Consider the following 22,206-nt stretch of genomic DNA (forward strand, 5'->3'; position numbering starts at 1 on the left):
GAATATCCTATTATAGTTCCACACAGGAACAGAGCTAGTAGGAGAGAAAAAGCTATGACCTCAAATATCTTCTTGTCATGTGATGTGTATATATATCTTTCAGTTCATTTAGTTCAGGGGTGTCAAACTCCTTCCATGGAGGGCCTAGTGTCTGCAGGTTTTTTTCTTCCTTCAATTAAGACCTAGACAACCAGGTGAAGGGAGTTCCTTACTAATCAGTGACCTTAATTCATCAATCAAGTACAAGGGTGGAGCGAAAACTCACAGACACTCAGCCGAGGTAGCCTAGTGGTTAGAGGGTTGGGCCAGTAACCGAAAGGTTGCTGGATCGAATCCGAGCTGACAAGGTACAGTGAGAGAAAAAAGTATTTGATCCCCTGCTGATTTTGTACGTTTGCCCACTGACAAAGAAATGATCAGTTTATCATTTTAATGGTAGGTTTATTTGAACATTGAGAGCCAGAATAACAACAAAAAAATCCTGAAAAACCCATTTCAAAATGTTATAAATTGATTTGCATTTTAATGAGGGAAATAAGCATTTGACCCCCTCTCAATCAGAAAGATTTCTGGCTCCCAGGTGTCTTTTATACAGGTAATGAGCTGTATAAGTGCTCCTAATCTCAGTTTGTTACCTGTATAAAAGACACCTGTCCACAGAAGCAATCAATCAATCAGATGTGCAAAGTGTCAAACCAAGGACCAAAGAGCTCTCCAAGGATGTCAGGGACAAGATTGTAAACCTACACAAGGCTGGAATGGGCTACAAGACCATCGCCAAGCAGCTTGGTAAGAAGGCGACAACAGTTGGTGCGATTATTCGCAAATGGAAGAAACGAAAAAAGCCTGTCAATCTCCCTCGGCCCGGGGCTCCATGCAAGATCTCACCTCGTGGAGTTGCAATGATCATGAGAACAGTGAGGAATCAGCCCAGAACTACACGGGAGGATCTTGTCAATGATCTCAAGGCAGTTGGGACCATAGTCACCAAGAAAACAATTGGTAACACACTACGCCGTGAAGGACTGAAATCCTTCAGCACCTGCAAGGTCCCCCTGCTCGTTTCATCTTCAATGCCCTTGCTGATGGAAGGAGGTTTTCACTCAAAATCTCACGATACATGGCCCCATTCATTCTTTCCTTTACACGGATCAGTCATCCTGGTCCCTTTGCAGAAAAACAGCCCCAAAGCATGATATTTCCACCCCCATGCTTCACAGTAGGTATGGTGTTCTTTGGATGCAACTCAGCATTCTTTGTCCTCCAAACACAACAAGTTGAGTTCTATTTTTGTTTCATCTGACCATATGACATTCTCCCAATCTTCTTCTGGATCATCCAAATGCTCTCTAGCAAACTTCAGACGGGCCTGGACATGTACTGGCTTAAGCAGGGGGACACGTCTGGCACTGCAGGATTTGAGTCCCTGGCGGCGTAGTGTGTTACTGATGGTAGGCTTTGTTACTTTGGTCCCAGCTCTCTGCAGGTCATTCACTAGGTCCCCCTGTGTGATTCTGGGATTTTTGCTCACCGTTCTTGTGATCATTTTGACCCCACGGGGTGAGATCTTGCGTGGAGCCCCAGATCGAGGGAGATTATCAGTGGTCTTGTATGTCTTCCATTTCCTAATAATTGCTCCCATAGTTGATTTCTTCAAACCAAGCTGCTTACCTATCGCAGATTCAGTCTTCCAAGCCTGGTGCAGGTCTACAATTTTGTTTCTGGTGTCCTTTGACAGCTCTTGGTCTTGGCCATAGTGGAGTTTGGAGTGTGACTGTTTGAGGTTGTGGACAGGTGTCTTTTATACTGATAACAAGTTCAAACAGGTGCCATTAATACAGGTAACGAGTGGAGGACAGAGAAGCCTCTTAAAGAAGAAGTTACAGGTCTGTGAGAGCCAGATATCTTGCTTGTTTGTAGGTGACCAAATACTTATTTTCAACCATCATTTGCAAATAAATTCATAAAAAATCCTACAATGTAATTTTCTGGATTTTTTTCTCATTTTGTCTGTCATAGTTGAAGTGTACCTATGATGAAAATTACAGTCCTCTCTCATCTTTATAAGTGGGAGAACTTGCACAATTGGTGGCTGACTAAATACATTTTTGCCCCACTGTACATGCCCGTCTGAAGTTTGCCAATGAACATCTGAATGATTCAGAGGACAACTGGGTGAAAATGTTGTGGTCCGATGAGACCAAAATGGAGCTCTTTGGCATCAACTCAACTCGCCGTGTTTGGAGGAGGAGGAATGCTGCCTATGACCCCAAGAACATCATCCCCACCGTCAAATAAGGAGGTGGAAACATTATGCTTTGGGGGTGTTTTTCTGCTAAGGAGACAGGACAACTTCACCGCATCAAAGGGACGATGGATGGGGCCAAGTACCGTCAAATCTTGGGTGAGAACCTCCTTCCCTCAGCCAGGGCATTGAAAATGGGTCGTGGATAGGTATTCCAGCATGACAATGACCCAAAACACACAGTCACGGCAACAAAGGAGTGGCTCAAGAAGAAGCACATTAAGGTCCTGCAGTGGCCTAGCCAGTCTCCAGACCTTAATCCCATAGAAAATCTGAAGGTTCGAGTTGCCAAACCTCAGCCTCGAAACCTTAATGACTTGGAGAAGATCTGCAAAGAGGAGTGGGACAAAATCCCTCCTGAGATGTGTGCAAACCTGGTGGCCAACTATGAGAAACGTCTGACCTCTGTGATTACCAACAAGGGTTTTGCCACCAAGTACTAAGTCATGTTTTGCAGAGGGGTCAAATACTTATTTCCCTCATTAAAATGCAAATCAATTTATAACATTTTTGACATGCATTTTTCTGTATTTTGTTGTTGTTCTTCTGTCTCTCACTGTTCAAATAAACCTGCCATTAAAATTATAGACTGATAATTTCTTTGTCAGTGGGCAAACGTACAAAATCAGCAGGGGATCAAATGCTTTTTTCCCTCACTGTAAAAATCTGTCGTTCTGCCTGAGCAAGGCAGTTAACCCACTGTTCCCCGGGCGCCGAAGACGTGGATGTCGATTATGGGAGGCCCCGCAACTCTCTGATTCAGAGGGGTTGGGTTAAATGTGGAAGACACATTTCAGTTGAATGCATTCTGTTGTACAACTGACTAGGTATCCCTCTTTCTCTCCATGGAATGAGTTTTACACATGTGCTTTAGTTGTTTTAACTACAGAGGCAAGGCTATTGTTGCTACACCAGAGTCCGCTGAAGTGTCCTGCTAAACGTTATTAGGCCAACACTGAAGAATGTTTTGGGTCATATTCAATTTAAAATCCATGGTTTGGTGGATTTGGTGTACAAAAAACATAATTCTTGTTCATCTGTAGTGTGGGCAAAGTGGGATGTAGCGTAAACAGCAAGCAACTAGCGGCGATAGGAGATTTCAGCAACATGGACAGCGATGAATTGGGAACCTTGAGATCTGACATTCAGAACCATAGGACAGTGGACAGGAATGCAGCTACACAGGAAGCAATACGCCTGCAGGGCAAGACTCCCACACCAAAATCCATATTTCACTTCAAATATAAACCTTTAGAATTGTGAATTGTGGGGATTAAATTTGCAATTATTTGAAATGAATTGAACTATTCTTGATGCAGGAATGTATATTTGAATTCATTCACCCTGTAAATGTCTGATTGTGTGTTTAAAGGCCCTCAAACTGACCCTGGGTTTGTACAGGTGAGAGTGTGGAGAAACATGCTTCGCTTGTCAATGTTTTGATTCGCTTTTTTAATCAAAACCAGTTTCACTGATAACAAACATGCAATATCACTGTACAAGCAACACCATGGATAGTAGTACCCATTCAAGCCCCCCAATAGTAGTCAAGGATAAGCCAGCTCACACACACAAACACACACACTCTCAAGCACACACATGTTCATATTTACATATCACAGTGAATGATGGGTAAAAACGATATTGGGTTACACTGTTCTCTAGTCCAATCAGAACTGAGAAACAGATTGCGGCACAGTTCTTGTGTGTGTGTGTGTGTGTGTGCGTGTGCGCGCGTGTGCGTGTGTGTGTGTGTGTGTGTGGTAAGATAAGAAACAGATAACAGCCAAGTTGTGTGAGAGTGGAAAATCAAACATTTTATCACCATGTGTGTCAGACTGAGAAGCTCAGATATTGCTGTAGGAGTCTTGTATGTGTGCCCTTTGAATTTATAGGAGTGTGATGATGGGTAAAGAAAATGGCTCTGTTTCAAGTAAACTCTTCCTGCCAATCCACTCAAACAGTGCTACGTGTGATTTGTGTTAAATTACATTGTCAAAAGATGAATACATTGGTGATGATAGATACGTTTGGGGTATTGCTTGTATGATATAACCAATATCACTGTCTGTCTGGCTGTTGATATTTATAAATGTAAATCAAAAAGAAAGGCCACACTACCAAAAAATAAACCTTCAATTCAAAAAAATAAATACAAACTTTAAAACAGCATACAACATTCTGGCATTACGCGTTTTTACAAACTCAATGGAGATTCTCTCTACAAATGTGGGATAATAAATATATTCAGGTTTATTTTTGTAACAGTTAAGAGTTGGTTTATTTGGGATATCTCTTAAATTCTTAATCAAAAATGTATTATTATTATAAACAGTAAGAAAGATCTTCGCAGAAACTCTGATTTATATGTAATATCGCCCATATCCCAATAGTTACTACACAATAAAATACTGCAAATTATCAAAACTGTACAGAAAAAATGTCTCTAAAATACATTTTCACTATTAGTGTGAGACGAGAGAAGTGAAGAGTGCGATGTTTAATTCCACCAATAGGAGAACAGCCTGTCTTCCAGTCAGACTAAGACACACCCATACCGCTCCCACTATGACATCACCAAACGCTGCTTCCTGATTGTTCTGAGATCGACTGCTCATATCCGGGGCGGTTGGCATGTCTCATGGGTCCCTCAACATGGCGGCCAGCCAGGCAGTCTCAGCCAATCACCTCACACCATCTACGCTCTAGTCAATGGTTACTACAGTATAACCCTACAGACAAGAAGAGAGGAAACTGCACCTGGACCACCCACCCTACAAATCTCTACTGGTCTAACAGCCTAGAGAATCCAAAGAGTTCAAACCAAGAGGCTAATCTTCTTTGCATTTGGCTCCAGGACAGGCAGCAAGTCGGCCACAGAAGACTGAGACTCCTACAGTATATTTCCCTATACTTCAGTGTTGAACTTTATATAGTGTTTCTCAAAATAGTGGATATCACATTTTTCTTTAATCTTTTCTTTGTAAACAATTCCTCAAGCTAAACTACTGCACGGTTACAGGTGTGAGCATTTGTTTTAGTGGCGTAGTCTCTCAGGTCAGGTATGTGTTTGTTTGGCAAGGTGTGGAGCGCCGCCCTGGTGGCGGGAGGTCAGGTCAGCGGTGGCGGTAGTGCCTCATTAGGGGGACGATGCAGGATGGGGGACCCGACAGCTTGAGGAAGGGGTGCTGGAGCAGCTCCTGGGCTGTGGCTCGCTGAGACGGCTCTCTAACCAACATCAGGCCCAGGAAAGCCCTCAGCACCGACGATACCTGACAGAGAGAGAGGGAACACATGACTCATTATTTGACTTGGGGGATAACTGACATGAATCCACATTTCTGTAAATGTGCCAATTCAGTCATGAAATAGATTAGCCCTGCTGACCTTGTGTGACTCCTTTAGCCGTGGGGGTAGGTTGTCTCGTATCCTCCTCATGGCCTGTAGAGGGGGTTCGTTAAAGTACGGGGGTTCCCCATCGATCATCTCTATCACCATGATGCCCAACGACCAGATATCCACCTAGCAGGCAACGTGAATGCTATTATTATATACAACAATAAACTTTTTAATGTGATACTTGTCAATGTGTGTCCTTACCTCCGTGCCGTAGGGTAACCGTGAGATGACCTCTGGTGCCATCCAGTAGGGCGTGCCCACCAGAGACTTCCTCTTGGGCACCTCTTTGGACACTTGGGCACAGAAGCCAAAGTCTGACAGCTTGATCTGTGGGAACAGAACATATTTGGTTGATCATCTGGGAATCTGGGATCTATGGGAATTTTCAGAACACTTTTCTACATGGGGACATATAAATGACAGATTTTTATCTTCATTGATTTGACATTTTGGATGCGTGCTTCCTTTTTATCAGAAAACATTTTGGGGTTTGAATATTAACTTTATTTTCTAAATGTTCTAATATTTAACTTCTGTCCATGTAATAATTATAAGGGAAACTGGGGTTGAAGAGGTTTCACATAAGCCACTCTAATCCTGCTTCTATTATCCCTTAATTAGCCAACCATCCATCACGTTCCAGCAGCTCGTTAAGAGGCATTAGGCAGGCTTTAATTAATAGGTACTGGGTGCTAATTGATTATGAATTGTTTCTCCTCTCCTCTCCTCTCTCTCCAGTCCTGCAGTCAGAGGCACTTGAGGAGATCATACTGTACTGCATCACTGGCAGTAGCCCAGAAATAGCGAGCCATGTACTGTAACACAGAGGTCAGTGTGAGGGTGTAGGGTAGTGTTTTGGAGTCCTACAATGATACAAGGCCAGTTAGTTCTGTACATTATTAAATAAGTTAGTCCAGAATCCGTGTGGTCTTACCCGTCCATCGCTGGTCAGGAGGATAGAATCACTCTTGATGTCTCTGTGGATGACTCCCTGTATGTGGAGGTACGATAGAGCCCTCAACACCAACACACACACTGTGGCTATCTGCTCCTCATTCATCCTGAAACACACACACACACACACACACGGGTTAGGATGGCGGTAGGAGATGACACACACACACACACGGGTTAGGATGGCGGTAGGAGACGACACACACACACACGGGCTAGGATGGCGGTAGGAGACAACACACACGGGTTAGGATGGCGGTAGGAGACAACACACACGGGTTAGGATGGCGGTAGGAAACAACACACACGGGTTAGGATGGCGGTAGGAGTCAACACACACGGGTTAGGATGGCGGTAGGAGACAACACATACGGGTTAGGATGGTGGTAGGAGATGACAAACACACACGGGTTAGGATGGCGGTAGGAGACAACACACACGGGTTAGGATGGCGGTAGGAGACAACACACACGGGTTAGGATGGCTGTAGGAGACAACACACACGGGTTAGGATGGCGGTAGGAGACAACACACACGGGTTAGGATGGCGGTAGGAGACAACACACACGGGCTAGGATGGCGGTAGGAGACAACACACACGGGTTAGGATGGCGGTAGGAGACAACACACACGGGTTAGGATGACGGTAGGAGACAACACACACGGGTTAGGATGGCGGTAGGAGACGGCACACACACACACGGGTTAGGATGGTGGTAGGAGACGACACACACACACATGGGTTAGGATGGCGGTAGGAGACGACACACACATACACGGGTTAGGATGGCGGTAGGAGACGACACACACACACACACGGGTTAGGATGGCGGTAGGAGACGACACACACACACACACACGGGTTAGGATGGCGGTAGGAGACGACACACACACACAGGGTAGGATGGTGGTAGGAGACGACACACACACACACGGGGTAGGATGGCGGTAGGAGACGACACACACACACACGGGGTAGGATGGCGGTAGGAGACGACACACACACACACGGGGTAGGATGGCGGTAGGAGACGACACACACACACACACGGGTAGGATGGTGGTAGGAGACGACAAACACACACGGGTTAGGATGGCTGTAGGAGACAACACACACGGGTTAGGATGGCTGTAGGAGACGACAAACACACACGGGTTAGGATGGCGGTAGGAGACAACACACACGGGTTAGGATGGCGGTAGGAGACAACATACACACACTATTGCAATTGTGTTTCTCCTCAACGTTCCTATGAAAAAGCTAATTATACTAGGAAGAATGGAACATTGTAGGAGCATGAAATTCATGCCGATAACTGTGTAGTGTTTTCTGTGTGTGTGTGGTCCCATATGGACTGGGGGGTAAACTATTCATCTGGCTGAACTCCACAGAACATTAACATGAAGCTCCAGCTGGTGTGAACCTCCCCCATCACACACACACACACACACACACACACACACACACACACACACACACACACACACACACACACACACACACACACACACACACACACACCCTCCAGCACTGTCTTCACTATCCTGTCTCACTCCACAGGAATCAATTGTCTTGCCATTTGCTTACAACTCTAAACACACACGCAAACGCACACACAAAGACACCCCTCCCATGGTTGATCGCACCAGGTTTTATTGTCACACATATATGCATTGAGAATTACAATAGATAAATGAGGCTTCAGGGAATGGAAAAACAATCTAGAGAATGGGAGATTGATGTGTAGACAAAGGAGATTGAATGCTTCCCACACACATACACACAAACGCCCAAAACAAATGATTACCACGATAGTAAATGATTTCAAACAGAGAATAAAAAATAAAGTTTTTTGTTTAATGAAAGATGCCAAGGGCATCACACCCATACCCCCCCCCACACACACACAGTAGTTTCATCAGCTGAGTCTGGGTAAAGTACAGGCCAGCCACTATACAGCCTCCTGAGGATAATTTACATTTGCAGCTAATTGAAATGGCTGTGGAACATGAACATGACACACAAAGAGAGGCCAATCTGGAACTGGTACACTGTGTGTGTTGGCAGACACCAAGGGGGAGCGGTGTGTGTGTGTGTGTGTGTGTGTGTGTGTGTGTGTGTGTGTGTGTGTGTGTGTGTGTGTGTGTGTGTGTGTGTGCGTGCGTGTTCTATTCAGCTCTCCACATTGAACAGTAATTTAGGCAACAAAAGAGCCGACTGAATTAGATTTGTATATATTCTGATTGCAAAAGTGTGGACTTTTTTCTACATCTCATGACTTCACGCTGACAGGGACACCACTGACACAACCGTGTTAATATCACCTGCCACGGCGCCACACAATACTGACACACGCCCTGAAACACTCCACACAATACTGACACACGCCCTGAAACACGCCCTGAAACACGTCCTGAAACACGCCCTGAAACACTCCACACAATGTTGACACGCCCTGAAACACGCCCTGAAACACTCCACACAATGTTGACACGCCCTGAAACACTCCACACAATGACACGCCCTGAAACACTCCACACAATGTTGACACGCCCTGAAACACGCCCTGAAACACGCCCTGAAACACTCCACACAATGTTGACACGCCCTGAAACACTCCACACAATGACACGCCCTGAAACACTCCACACAATGACACGCCCTGAAAACACTCCACACAATGACACGCCCTGAAACACTCCACACAATGTTGACACGCCCTGAAACACGCCCTGAAACACTCCACACAATGTTGACACGCCCTGAAACATGCCCTAAAACACTCCACACAATGTTGACACACCCTGAAACACTCCACACAATGTTGACACGCCCTGAAACACTCCACACAATGTTGACACGCCCTGAAACACTCCACACAATGTTGACACGCCCTGAAACACGCCCTGAAACACGCCCTGAAACACTCCACACAATGTTGACACGCCCTGAAACATGCCCTGAAACACTCCACACAATGTTGACACGCCCTGAAACATGCCCTGAAACACTCCACACAATACTGACACACGCCCTGAAACACGCCCTGAAACACTCCACACAATGTTGACACGCCCTGACACACGCCCTGAAGCACTCCACACAATGTTGACACGCCCTGAAACACGCCCTGACACACGTCCTGAAACACGCCCTGAAACACGCCCTGAAACACGTCCTGACACGCCACACAAATGACTATAATTAAAAGACCAAGGACACACCGTGTGCTAATCGAAACAACAAGGTGTTGAGAAGAAGACAACCGAGGAGAGAGAGAGATAAAAGTTTGAGATGAATAACTAAAACCCATGAAACCAGATCTGATGGGGGTTGTTGTGGATCTGCTTTGGTTATTCACTTCCCAAGATTAATTAGTGGGACAACAATTCAAATGCTATTTTTTGAGACAGTGAATTGAAGACTCATGTTAGCTAATGCATTGGGAGAGAGGCAAATGGACTTTAGTGGCAGATCATTGGTTACCTCGTGTGAGTGACAATGTCCGTCAGGGCCCCGCCCTCCAGGAACTCCATAACGACCCAGAGCTCGTCTCCGACCAGGTAGCTGTTGTACATGTCAACCACGTTCTCATGGTGATAGTCCCTCATGATCACCACCTAGAAACAAAACAACAAACACAGGTTACATCGTAGGCAGCCAATATATCAACAGTGGCAAAACAGACCTAGCTGTGCACCAGAAGTTTCCCAAAAAGTAACTATATTTATTTAAGTGGTAAATATTATATATTTTTTAACAGGGGTAAAAAGTGTGCTAAAAGTAGACAATATTAAAAGGTTTTAAAATGCAATGAAAAAACCTTTGAAGGAAACAGACAGCTACCTGCTCTACACAGCCTCCCCCTACCTGAGTACCAAACGATCAACAACAGGTGTGGCCAATCAATTGAAAATGTCAGCACCAACCCTCCAGAATAGAGTGTGATTGGCAGATCTTTTTACTGAGTGGACATGATTATGAATCATGCAATTATACTGGGCCTGAGTAGAACAGTGAAACATACAACATTCAAGGAAAAAAACAGTTTGGACGATTAATGGTGTCCATACCAGTGAAGATGTCATCCTCAAGTAGATAGGAATTCTAGCTCGAATCGCGTCGCAAATGGTCCGCCATTTTACCTAGGAGCAGCTCTGATAAGCTAGCTCAAACCTGCTAGTTTCACACTGGTGTAGATTGCTTGCCTGATGTCCTAGAAGAAAACTAAAAACATCTACTTGAAGGTAAGTCTATTATTTATGTCTACATCACATCAATACTTTACAGTTAAAAAAGGCAAGTTTCATTCCTCCATACAGGTGTTTAGCTAACGCAACTAGCTAGCATAGGTTTTCATCCTACATTTGTAGCTAACTATCAGAAGGTGACATTATATTACAGTGTTAAGAAATAACGTGTATAGTTTTTGGAAACAATAGGCATTGACAAAGTTGATGAAAATACAGCCATGCATGTTAGAAGGAAATTGAAGAAAGCTAGGGACTGGGCTAACACTGCTAAGCTAACTAGCTAACAAAAGCCCAGTTTGCCTAGCCTTCATGTTCAGTTTTACCAAGTTATCTTCCCATCTATTGATGGATTGGTAACTGGCTACTGATGAAGCTTGCAAGCAAAAGTATTCTCCTGATGTAGGCTACAGTGCCCTCCATAAGTATTGGACACAGATCAAAGTTGTTATTTTTGCAATAAGCTACTCCCAAAAATGTGATTGAAGATTACATTTGAATGAATGAGGATAGTACTGTAAATAATGGCATCTTATTTGGGGGTATTTGTAAGCATATTCTTTCCTTAAAAATGTACATGTATTTTTTATTGGTTAAATTTGACTCCTAACATCAAATCTAGGTTGAATTTAAATGTCAATGTCTGCAATATATGATGCAATGAATGATGGAATTGATTGAAGAGTTATTTTATAGAATAGCAGGTAGCCTATGTCACAAATGAAATAAATAAATGGCTCTGCAATCTTTTTAGAAGCATAATGAAATGGGATTATTACATTGGGGTGCTAAAAGGATAACATCAAGCTTCAAAATACACACACACACACTATTACTAATCATTGATGTGGGTGCGTAAATGTGTAAGGACAAGATACTTCATGTTTTGGTTCGATGTCAACACCTTGTTAACATACTGGAAGTCATTCAACCCACTTCATTCAAACAAAGTCTTCCCTCACTGGCTTCATAACAAAAACACTGTGTCTGACTACTGAGTAGTAACAGCTCCACAGTGTTGCTACATAGCAGGCAGCAATGGTACAGTAGAGTAGAGCTAAAAGGCTTGCCACACTTCTTTCCAAACCCAAAATAATGTCCGCTTGTTGCCTTGGCAACATCTAAATCAGCTTCACTAACACACTGCTCTGATCAACACATCTGAGGTCCAGAAAAGCCTCTCTGTGAGGTAGCCTAATCTGGGGGCTAAAAACGAGCTTTATAGTGTTACTCTTGCACGTCTAATTGAAATGTTGACTAATTAAACGTATAGGTTTACACTATCTTACCTAAATCTTTCAGTCTATTAAAGTTTTAAAAAATACAGGACCAAAATGGTTTGGTCTCCTAGGAGACAAACCCATGACCCCCTAACCCTTGACTTCTCACCTCGTTGAAGAGCAGTTCTCTCCTCTGCTGTTTCCTCAAGTCCATCTTCTTGACGGCCACCTGCTTGCCACTGTGCTTCTCGCTGGCAATGCACACGATGCCCGTCGAGCCCTCGCCAATTTTAATGAAACTGTCCAAGTACTCCCTGGGGTCACCTGGGGTCAAAGATGGGCAGATCAGAGGCTGATCAATGTTTGCTGCCCCCAGAAAGATATGTATGAAGCTTCTGTTCATTATCTACAAACTAGCAGAAGAACTTACTGTATGTTTTAACTGATTTGGGTTGTACTTGTGTTTCTTTCTTAGGCTTCTCTGTGATTACCTGGGTTGACGACGAGCTGCAGGGCGGCCCTGAACTGTTCGTGGGAGACCCTGGAGGGCTGGGCGTCTGAACTGGAGCCCCAGGAAGGAGGGGGGTAGGCCCCCAGGGGAATGTAGAGGGACGATGGCTGGGAATATGCCCCCTGTAGGAGGGAGGGAGGAGAGATCAGGTTGATGACTCTACTGCACTGTCGGTGGTGATCTTTGTAGTTACACATGTTTCTCTGAGAGTCATACGTAATTGTAGATCATAATATTTTTAGGTCATAAACAAGATATAATCCTATTTTAGGACACACATACGCATGCACACAAACGTACGCACACGGTAGACCCACCTGTGGGGTGTATGGCGGGCTGGGCTGTGAGGGTGGGTGGTGGTAGGGGGAGGGTTTGTAGTGGTGGAACACAGGGGGGTACTGGAGGTGTCCGGGGGGATAGCCAGAGGGCTTGTTGTGACTCTGAGGTAGTTTGAGGGGCCCGCGGGGGTACGTGTCAGACCCTGGGACCTGGAGACTCCCGTCTCGTGACTGCCGGTCGTAATCACCCTGCGAGAGATGGAAGACAGACAGAGACCGTGTTGGAAAGACAGCTAATACCCTGAAAACATAAGCTATTTAAGCTAGATAAGCTAATATTACAATAATACTCTAATAAGCTCATAAGATGACAGCCGGCTCAAAACTGTGATTTGTTTTGACATATAAGTTTGGACATATAAAGTGTGAAAACTATTTACAAGGTGTTACTTTCAGTTTTTCTGAACTCACTTCTCTCATGGATAAGAGGGAATCTTGCGCTATCCGGTTCTGGTACATGTGCAGATCAAATACACCACTGGAACGCTGATTAAGCTGTTTACATGTTCTAATAATTAGAAAGATTGCTCAGAAAAGCAGCTGTTTTAAAGTAGACAGTATCATAGCTATGAACCTTCCCTGGTCGTACAGGGCTGAGATATATAATATCTAGACTAATAATCTATCTAGTGAAGACAAGCTGCCTCCAGCACTGAGGAGATGATGCTCTGACTGTCAGAGTCAATTAAATTACCTCCACCACTCCCCCCGAATACCCCCCCCCCGAATACACACTGCCCCCCGAATACACACGTTCCCCCCGATCACACACTCCCCCATCACACACTCTCCCACAAACACACACACTCCCCCACGATCACACACACTCCTCCCATCACACACACTCCCCACCAACACATACTCCCCCATCACACTCTCTCCCATGAACACACACACTCCCCCAGTAACACACACTCCCCCATCACACTCTCCCCCACAAACACACACACTCCCCCACGATCACACACACTCCTCCCATCACACACACTCCCCACCAACACATACTCCCCCATCACACTCTCCCCCACAAACACACACACTCCCCCACGATCACACACGCTCCTCCCATCACACACACTCCCCACCAACACATACTCCCCCATCACACTCTCCCCCACAAACACACACACTCCCCCACGATCACACACACTCCTCCCATCACACACACTCCCCACCAACACACACTCTCCCCCACAAACACACACACTCCCCCACGATCACACACACTCCCCTCCCCGAACACACACTCCCCCACGAACACACACTCCCAGCGAACACGTACACTTCCCGCAAGCACACACTCCGACAAGACATAGTAGTCTCCTAATGAAAACCTGACAACAAGGAAGAGGCGGGGCAGGAAGGAGGGAAACCTTGAAATGTAGAATCTCTCTCTCTCTCTCAAACACACACACACACACTCCTCCACCTACGCACTCATCCTCCACCTACACACACACACTCTTCCACCTACACATACACACAGAGTAGGAGGAGGGCTGGGTAGATGCCGGTATAATGATGCAGAGTGGACTTGTTTAAATAATGACTGTAAGGAGGGCTGTGCACCTCATTGTCTGCAGGAGGGATGGATGACTCTCCAGGCACCCTATCATTGGCGGGCCCCGGCGGCTGGCTGTCAGCCAAGGGTCTCCTGATCCATGTTAGTTAAATGCGTATTAATCTGAATTTGGCAAGGTAATCAACAACCCAACTGAAACTGGGAAATTGAATTCTGTGCTGGAACATCGTTGGGGCCATTTTTATGCGGAGGCTGCAGAAAGGAGAAAGTGCCGCAACATCAATTTGTCGCTGCTGCTTTGGAGGAGGAGTGGTGTGTGTGTGTGTGTGTGTAAGTCCCCATGCTGTCTACTGTTATACCCCCACCGGCTCACAACAAAAAGGGGGATTTTGTTCAATGACTGAATTCAAAGAGAAAAATACAGCAGAGAAGAGAGGCGGGGAGAGAGAGAGAGAAGAGAAGAGAGGTGGGGAGAGAGAGAGAGAGAAGAGAGGTGGGGCGAGAGAGAGAGAAGAGAGGCGGGGAGAGAGAGAGAGAGAGAGAGAGAGAGAGGCGGGGAGAGAGAGAGAGAGAGAAGAGAGGCGGGAGACAGAGAGAGAGGCGGGTGAAGAGAGAGAGAGAGAGAGAGAGAGAGAGAGAAGAGAGGCGTGGACGAGAGAGAAGAGATGGCGGGGAGAGAGGAAGACGTGAGGCGGGGACAGGAGAGAGAGAATATGAGGCGGGGAGGCGGAGAGAGAAGTGAGGCAGGGAGGGAGAGAGAAGCGATGGCGGGGAGAGAAGGAGAGATGAGAGAGAGATGAGAGGCGGGGAGACGAGAGATCGAGGCGGGGAGGAGTAGAGAGCGTAGAGGAGGGGAAAGAGAGAGAGAAGAGATGCAGGGAGCGAGAGAAGATAGGCAGGGAGAGATCGAAAGATAGGAGGGAGAGAGAGAAGGAGGCAAGGAGAGAGAGAAGAGAGGGCAGGGAGATGAAGGAAGAGTGGAGGAGGGAGAGGAGAGGGAGAGGGGTGGGGATCGAGGAGAGGGAGAGGCGGCTGGCGAGAGAGAGATGAGATGGCAGAGGGGGAGGAGAGAGAGAAGAGAGGGCCGGGGGGAGAGAGAGATAATGAGAGGCCGCGGGGGAGGGACACGAGAGAAAAGAGCGTGGGGAGAGAGAGAAGACGAGCGCAGAGAGAAGAGACGCGCAGGGAGTGAGAGGAGAAGAGCAGGCGGGGAGAGAGCAAGAGAAGAGAGGCGCGGATGTAAGGTCCCAGAGGCACGCGAAGAATGGTGGTTCTTAAGCTTCCAGATCACTTACAACAAACCACACTCGTTTTTTCTATATTTTTTCTACTGATGTTAGTAATCTACAAGCGTCATGACACATCCTGTGACTGTTTTCCACATACCCTCCAACATCTCCTACTTCTTCAGATGGAACTAAATAGTGAGTCATGTAGTGAATTTTGTTTAAATTCTAGGATGTGTGTAAAGTGTGACCAGATATAGAACCTGTCAGGCCCAATCACAGCCAAGTTATTTGTAACAAAAAAACACATTGTAAATGACTGTTTCTGGTTCCAGTTGTGTGTGCAATATTTTCCCAGACAGCGTGTTTACTGAGGCGTTGGAGGTTAAGTGGATTTCATAAGGGCATCCTGGGGTTTGCATCAGCATATACAGTACTACTGTAACACCAGATGTACAGTCTACTATAGCTAGTCTCCTCTCCTCAGCAGATACAGAGCACACATGTATGTATATATATATATATATGATACATTTGACTGATCCTTCTGCTCTGCACAGTTCAATGAAAGGTCATTGTTTCAGCACTGGGATGACAGCCTGTCATTCACCTTCAGATTATCACACAGGCGTTTGCACGGCAGGGTCAACAAAGGATACATAAACTGGGATCAAAAATCGCCCCTGACATTTTTAATATACTGTATAATTTCTTCCCAATTTCTTCGAGGCCCCCATTATTAGTGAGATAATGATCATTTTGAGAAAGAAAAACCCTAAACAAGTTAGACAGGCCCACTGGGATGAAAATGGACCAGCCTATATGTCATTTGCCCAAAACGTCAGTCCACCCATGACACACGTACTCTAACAGTGTTCTCGTATCCTGCGTTTGGAGAGCAACGGTGTGCACACTTTTGTTTCAGCCCAGCACTAACAAACCTAATTTAACAAATCAATAAAAAACTAAAACATTTGCTGAAAGAGTTGTGTTAGTGCTGGGTTGGAGCAAAGCCCTGCATACATGCATTACTGCAGCTCTCCAGGACCAGGACTGGGAGAAGTGAAGAACGTTGCTGTTGAATGTGGATTATTATGGCATCTCCATTGGGTCTATATCTCCATATGTACTGTGCCACTCCACTGTTACATAACTGAAGCTGATATAGGGGACTGCAGTTGCAGAGCGGTAGTTGCTTGGGCCTGGTACGCTTCACACATACACGCATGCTCTCTAGATGTTATCAGGACTTCTAGAACACTAAATAAATGAATGAACCCCTTTGTTTTCCGTTTACTTAGAAACAGACTACGCTGCTGATTATAATTCCTCTCCATGCAGCTCTTCTCCAGGAACATGTTTGTCTGCAGTATATCTGTAGTTCACAGGTCAAAGAGTAAGGAGCTCAAAGGAAGACTTCTCTCGCCACCGGCCCAAGATCCCAACCACCAGACCACCAACCCTCTAAGATCCCAACCGCCAGACCACCAACCCTCCAAGATCCCAACCGCCAGACCACTAACCCTCCAAGATCCATGAACAGTTCCCGGAGAGCTGCCCCGCAACCATCCGAAAAAAACAGTGTTATTCAAACTAACTTTATGGGGGGGTTATTTTGACTTCTTTTTTTACTTTTATCTTTGACCGTCATTCCATCCCCCACCCAGCAACTCCACTCCCACTTGACACCAGTTCCACATCCCAACCCTCAGCTTCCCTCAGCCCATCCCATCTATCTCTGCTGGCCACCTACAGCCCATCCCATCTATCTCTGCTGGCCACCCTCAGCCCATCCCATCTATCTCTGCTGGCCACCCTCAGCCCATCCCATCTATCTCTGCTGGCCACCCTCAGCCCATCCCATCTATCTCTGCTGGCCACCCTCAGCCCATCCCATCTATCTCTGCTGGCCACCCTCAGCCCATCCCATCTATCTCTGCTGGCCCAGTCTTCGGATTTATACTCAACATATATCTTTCAACTATGCTGTGATGTTTAACGTACAATTTCAATCTATCTAATCGAATAGAATCCACAGATTGTGAGTTGCAGGTAAATATTTTTACTAAGAATATTAGTATATTAGTAATTTACTAAACAGGTCTCTCCAAATCTCCCAACAATACTATTTCTACGGTCAATTTTAGATGAATGTTATACTTTTTCAGCCATTCCGGAACCTGAGACCAGAAACAGGCTACCTGAGGGCAATACCAGAACAAAATGGTATATTGATTCTGTATCCTCTCAACAAAATATGCAGAGCTGCGATGATTGTATGCCCCAATATTCAACATTTTGTTGGTGGCAAGAATTCTCTTCAATAATTTTAGCTGAAAGCACGAAGTCTTGAATCTTGCATCATTTTATATATAAACTCATATACTCTGTGCCATGAAATCGGTATGTCAAATGAAAAACTATCCCAGTCCCCCTCTCTCCCTTCATACCTCTCTTCCTCTGTCCTCCCCATCCCTCACTCTCAGCTGAACTGTGGTATCAGACTGATGGACAGTTTATCTCTTCTTCCTCTGCCCCCTCTCCTCCATTTCTCCCCCTCCTTCCCTCTGCCCCCTCTCCTCCATTTCTCCCCCTCCTTCCCTCTGCCCCTCCCCTCCTCCATTTCTCCCCCTCCTTTCCTCTGCTCCACTCCTCCATTTCTCCCCCTCCTTCCCTCTCCTCCCACCCCCTCCTCCATTTCTCCCCCTCCTTCCCTCTCCTCCCACCCCCTCCTCCATTTCTCCCCCTCCTTCCCTCTCCTCCCACCCCCTCCTCCATTTCTCCCCCTCCTTCCCTCTCCTCCCACCCCCTCCTCCATTTCTCCCCCTTCTTCCCTCTCCTCCCACCCCCACCCCCTCCTCCATTTCTCCCCCTCCTTCCCTCTCCTCCCACCCCCTCCTCCATTTCTGCCCCTCCTTCCCTCTCCTCCCACCCCCTCCTCCATTTCTCCCCCTCCTTCCCTCTCCGCCTACCCCCTCCTCCATTTCTCCCCCTCCTTCCCTCTCCACCCACCCCCCTCCTCCATTTCTCCCCCTCCTTCCCTCTCCTCCCACCCCCTCCTCCATTTCTCCCCCTCCTTCCCTCTCCTCCCACCCCCTCCTCCATTTCTCCCCCTCCTTCCCTCTCCGCCCACCCCCTCCTCCATTTCTCCCCCTCCTTCCCTCTCCGCCCACCCCCTCCTCCATTTCTCCCCCTCCTTCCCTCTCCTCCCACCCCCTCCTCCATTTCTCCCCCTCCTTCCCTCTCCTCCCACCCCCTCCTCCATTTCTCCCCCTCCTCTGAACTGTGTTATCGTAGCGTGTAGAGTTAATTGAATCTAGTGTGGATCCCGTAAAGGTAATTCTGTGTCTTAGCAGAGCCTTCCTCCGCTGGGGAACAGTAGATTAACTACAGAAACTAGATCCATCACACCGATAGAGGAGAGATAAATGTGTTGGAACTTACACACAGCACTGCCACACACACTTACCCCACCAGACATACCACAAGGTGTCTTTTCACAGTCCCCATGTCCAGAACAAATTATAGGAAACCTACATTATTATACAGAGCCATGAGTGCATGGAACTCCCTTCTGTACGGTCTGTACTGTCTGTACTGTCTGTATTGTTTGTAATGTCTTATGTGTCAGACCCCAGTAAGACTAGCTGTCTCCATTGGTGTCGGCTAATGGGGATTGCAACAAATCAAACCTATCAGTTTAGTAGGTACTTCATAGGGAAATGCTGCCTATTACTTATCACCTGATCCAAATGATTACCAAAACAAGATGATTTATTATGTTGATAATAGTAGAAAATAACAGTGCTAACATATTGCCCTTGGTGTCATACCTTGGCATTCATATTTTCCAACACATGGAAATATACACACCAGCCCAGACGTACCTTGGCCATGGCCTGTGAGTTGGTGAGTGTCTCTGAGAGGCGTGGGTAGGTGTAGGAGTTGTAGGGGTGTGTCTGAGGGGGACTCTTAAAGACCCCGCTGGCCCTGTAGGGCACGTTGGGCTCCTGGAGGCCAGACCCCGACCTTGAGCGCTGTCTGATGGCCGGCGTGGGGCTGTTCTGCCTCACATACGACGACTTGGGCCTCTTCTCGTACTCATCTCTGGACACGCCGCTGTAGCTCCACTCGCTGTCCGGGTAGTTGATTTGCTCGCTGTGCAGCGAGGTGCGGGATGGCGTCCCCACCATTGACGCGTCCCGGTAGTCCTGACTGGACGAGCCACATACGGACGCCCGGTAGTACCCCCCTGTCGTGGACCCGGCAGACCCCCCTGCGCTGCCCACCCCGGACCCAGATCCCACCTCGTCGGCCGAGCGCGCCCCCGCCACCTTGCTCTCCAGGTAGGTGTGGTAGTCCGGAGGCAGCTTGGCGTAATCGGCCTTCTGAGGCATGGCGTCGGGGTAGAAGGGGACGCGGGTGGCGTGGGTGAGGTGGCCGTTCTGTTTGGGGAAGCGGTAGTGTCTCCCCACGGCCCAGTCCCCATCTGGAGCGAAGCCTTTACCATCCTTCCTGTAGGGCTCCAGAGAGAAGTCCCTACTGGGGGTGTCCAGGTCACAGGAGTATCGGGAGTAATAGTGGCTGAAGCCGTTCGCCTCGTTGGGGTGGGGGTGGTGGGAGGCGGGTTTGGGGGCCCCAGCCTGGTGGGAGCCCGTAGGGCTTTCTTTACGTAGGGAGTTGGAACGTGTCACAGATATGCTGTCGAACTCCTCCAGGAGACCATTGATGGACGCATCCTTCGGGGGACGGTTCCCTCGAACTATGGTCTGTGGAACAGACAGTAAACACACAGTTAATTTACTGTAGCTACAGGGAGGGCACCATAGAAATATAATGGAATGGGAAGGTCCATTCTAGTCATTCTATTTCTATAGAAGGAACTACCTACCCATGCACTGTAGATGGATAACATGTAACCATGATGACACACTCTTGTCTTCAAATGAATATATCTGTACTATCAATGGAAACATCAATCATACTTTTTCCATTGAGTAATATTCCATTGAGGAGCTGTGTTGCAGGTTAGCATTTTTCATCATGAATCTTGTTCTGGAGGCAGCTCTGCAGAGTGGTCACTAGCTGGCACAGCCACAAAGTCATCAAATCTGATTTTAACCCTAACCCAAACAACACTACTAACCCTAATGCTTAACCTTATACTCTTAAAAAAAAAAAGGTTCCAAAAGAGTTCTGTGGCTGTCCCCATAGGAGAACCCTTTTTGGTTCCAGGTAGAACCATTTTTGATTCCAAGTAAAAGTCAAATAACCCTTTTTGGTTCTAGATAGCACGTTTAAAAAAAAGATTTAAAAAGTGTAACCTTATTAAATTAATACAACAAAGCACATTTGTACAATTTTGACTTTTGAAGGTGAAATCACTGAGTTCTGCCTCCAGGACAAGACTCATGACAATAAACATGAACCTGCTGCTGGGTATCACATTTGATGTTATAAAATGAAAACCAGAGAGAAGTGAATGCCTCGGTCTACCCCCTGTCAGTGTGACTTCTTTAATACAGCTCCCTGTCAGTGTGACTTCTTTAATACAGCCCCCTGTCAGTGTGACTTCTTTAATACAGCCCCCTGTCAGTGTGACTTCTTTAATACAGCCCCCTGTCAGTGTGACTTCTTTAATACAACCCCCTGTCAGTGTGACTTCTTTAATACAGCCCCCTGTCAGTGTGACTTCTTTAATACAGCCCCCTGTCAGTGTGACTTCTTTAATACAGCCCCCTGTCAGTGTGACTTCTTTAATACAACCCCCTGTCAGTGTGACTTCTTTAATACAGCCCCCTGTCAGTGTGACTTCTTTAATACAACCCCCTGTCAGTGTGACTTCTTTAATACAACCCCCTGTCAGTGTGACTTCTTTAATACAACCCCCTGTCAGTGTGACTTCTTTAATACAGCCCCCTGTCAGTGTGACTTCTTTAATACAGCCCCCTGTCAGTGTGACTTCTTTAATACAACCCCCTGTCAGTGTGACTTCTTTAATACAACCCCCTGTCAGTGTGACTTCTTTAATACAACCCCCTGTCAGTGTGACTTCTTTAATACAGCCCCCTGTCAGTGTGACTTCTTTAATACAACCCCCTGTCAGTGTGACTTCTTTAATACAACCCCCTGTCAGTGTGACTTCTTTAATACAACCCCCTGTCAGTGTGACTTCTTTAATACAACCCCCTGTGAGTGTGAGTTCTTTAATACAGCCCCCTGTCGGTGTGAGTTCTTTAATACAGCCCCCTGTGAGTGTGAGTTCTTTAATACAGCCCCCCTGTGAGTGTGAGTTCTTTAACAGCCCCCTGTCGGTGTGACTTCTTTAATACAGCCCCCTGTCGGTGTGAGTTCTTTAATACAGCCCCCTGTCGGTGTGACTTCTTTATTATACAGCCAGAATGGATGGAGAATGATTGAAAAGAGCTACCCTGAAATGTGAGAAGAGGAGAAAGCTGAGGTATACTGAGAGAGACTAGG

At 46.5% G+C, this 22,206-nt stretch overlaps 1 protein-coding gene across 3 annotated transcripts in view; it reads right to left on the reverse strand.

The window, feature by feature from the left end:
- Positions 1–3,736: 3,736 nt before the first annotated feature.
- The window catches only part of LOC109866423 (serine/threonine-protein kinase PAK 5), a 110,611-nt gene continuing 92,141 nt past the window's right edge, over positions 3,737–22,206 (reverse strand). For all 3 annotated transcript variants that reach the window (XM_031800722.1, XM_031800721.1, XM_031800720.1), the window contains 9 exons: positions 19,614–20,495; positions 12,958–13,167; positions 12,621–12,762; positions 12,299–12,453; positions 10,146–10,279; positions 6,639–6,765; positions 5,906–6,031; positions 5,693–5,827; positions 3,737–5,577 (listed from right to left, as the gene is read on the reverse strand). In XM_031800722.1, the coding sequence (XP_031656582.1) occupies positions 5,422–5,577; positions 5,693–5,827; positions 5,906–6,031; positions 6,639–6,765; positions 10,146–10,279; positions 12,299–12,453; positions 12,621–12,762; positions 12,958–13,167; positions 19,614–20,495 (2,067 nt within the window). In that variant the 3' untranslated portion in view covers positions 3,737–5,421. The remainder of the gene's footprint in view (positions 5,578–5,692; positions 5,828–5,905; positions 6,032–6,638; positions 6,766–10,145; positions 10,280–12,298; positions 12,454–12,620; positions 12,763–12,957; positions 13,168–19,613; positions 20,496–22,206) is intronic.

The sequence above is a fragment of the Oncorhynchus kisutch genome, linkage group LG21 (assembly GCF_002021735.2).
Source record: "Oncorhynchus kisutch isolate 150728-3 linkage group LG21, Okis_V2, whole genome shotgun sequence".
NCBI lineage: Eukaryota > Metazoa > Chordata > Actinopteri > Salmoniformes > Salmonidae > Oncorhynchus > Oncorhynchus kisutch.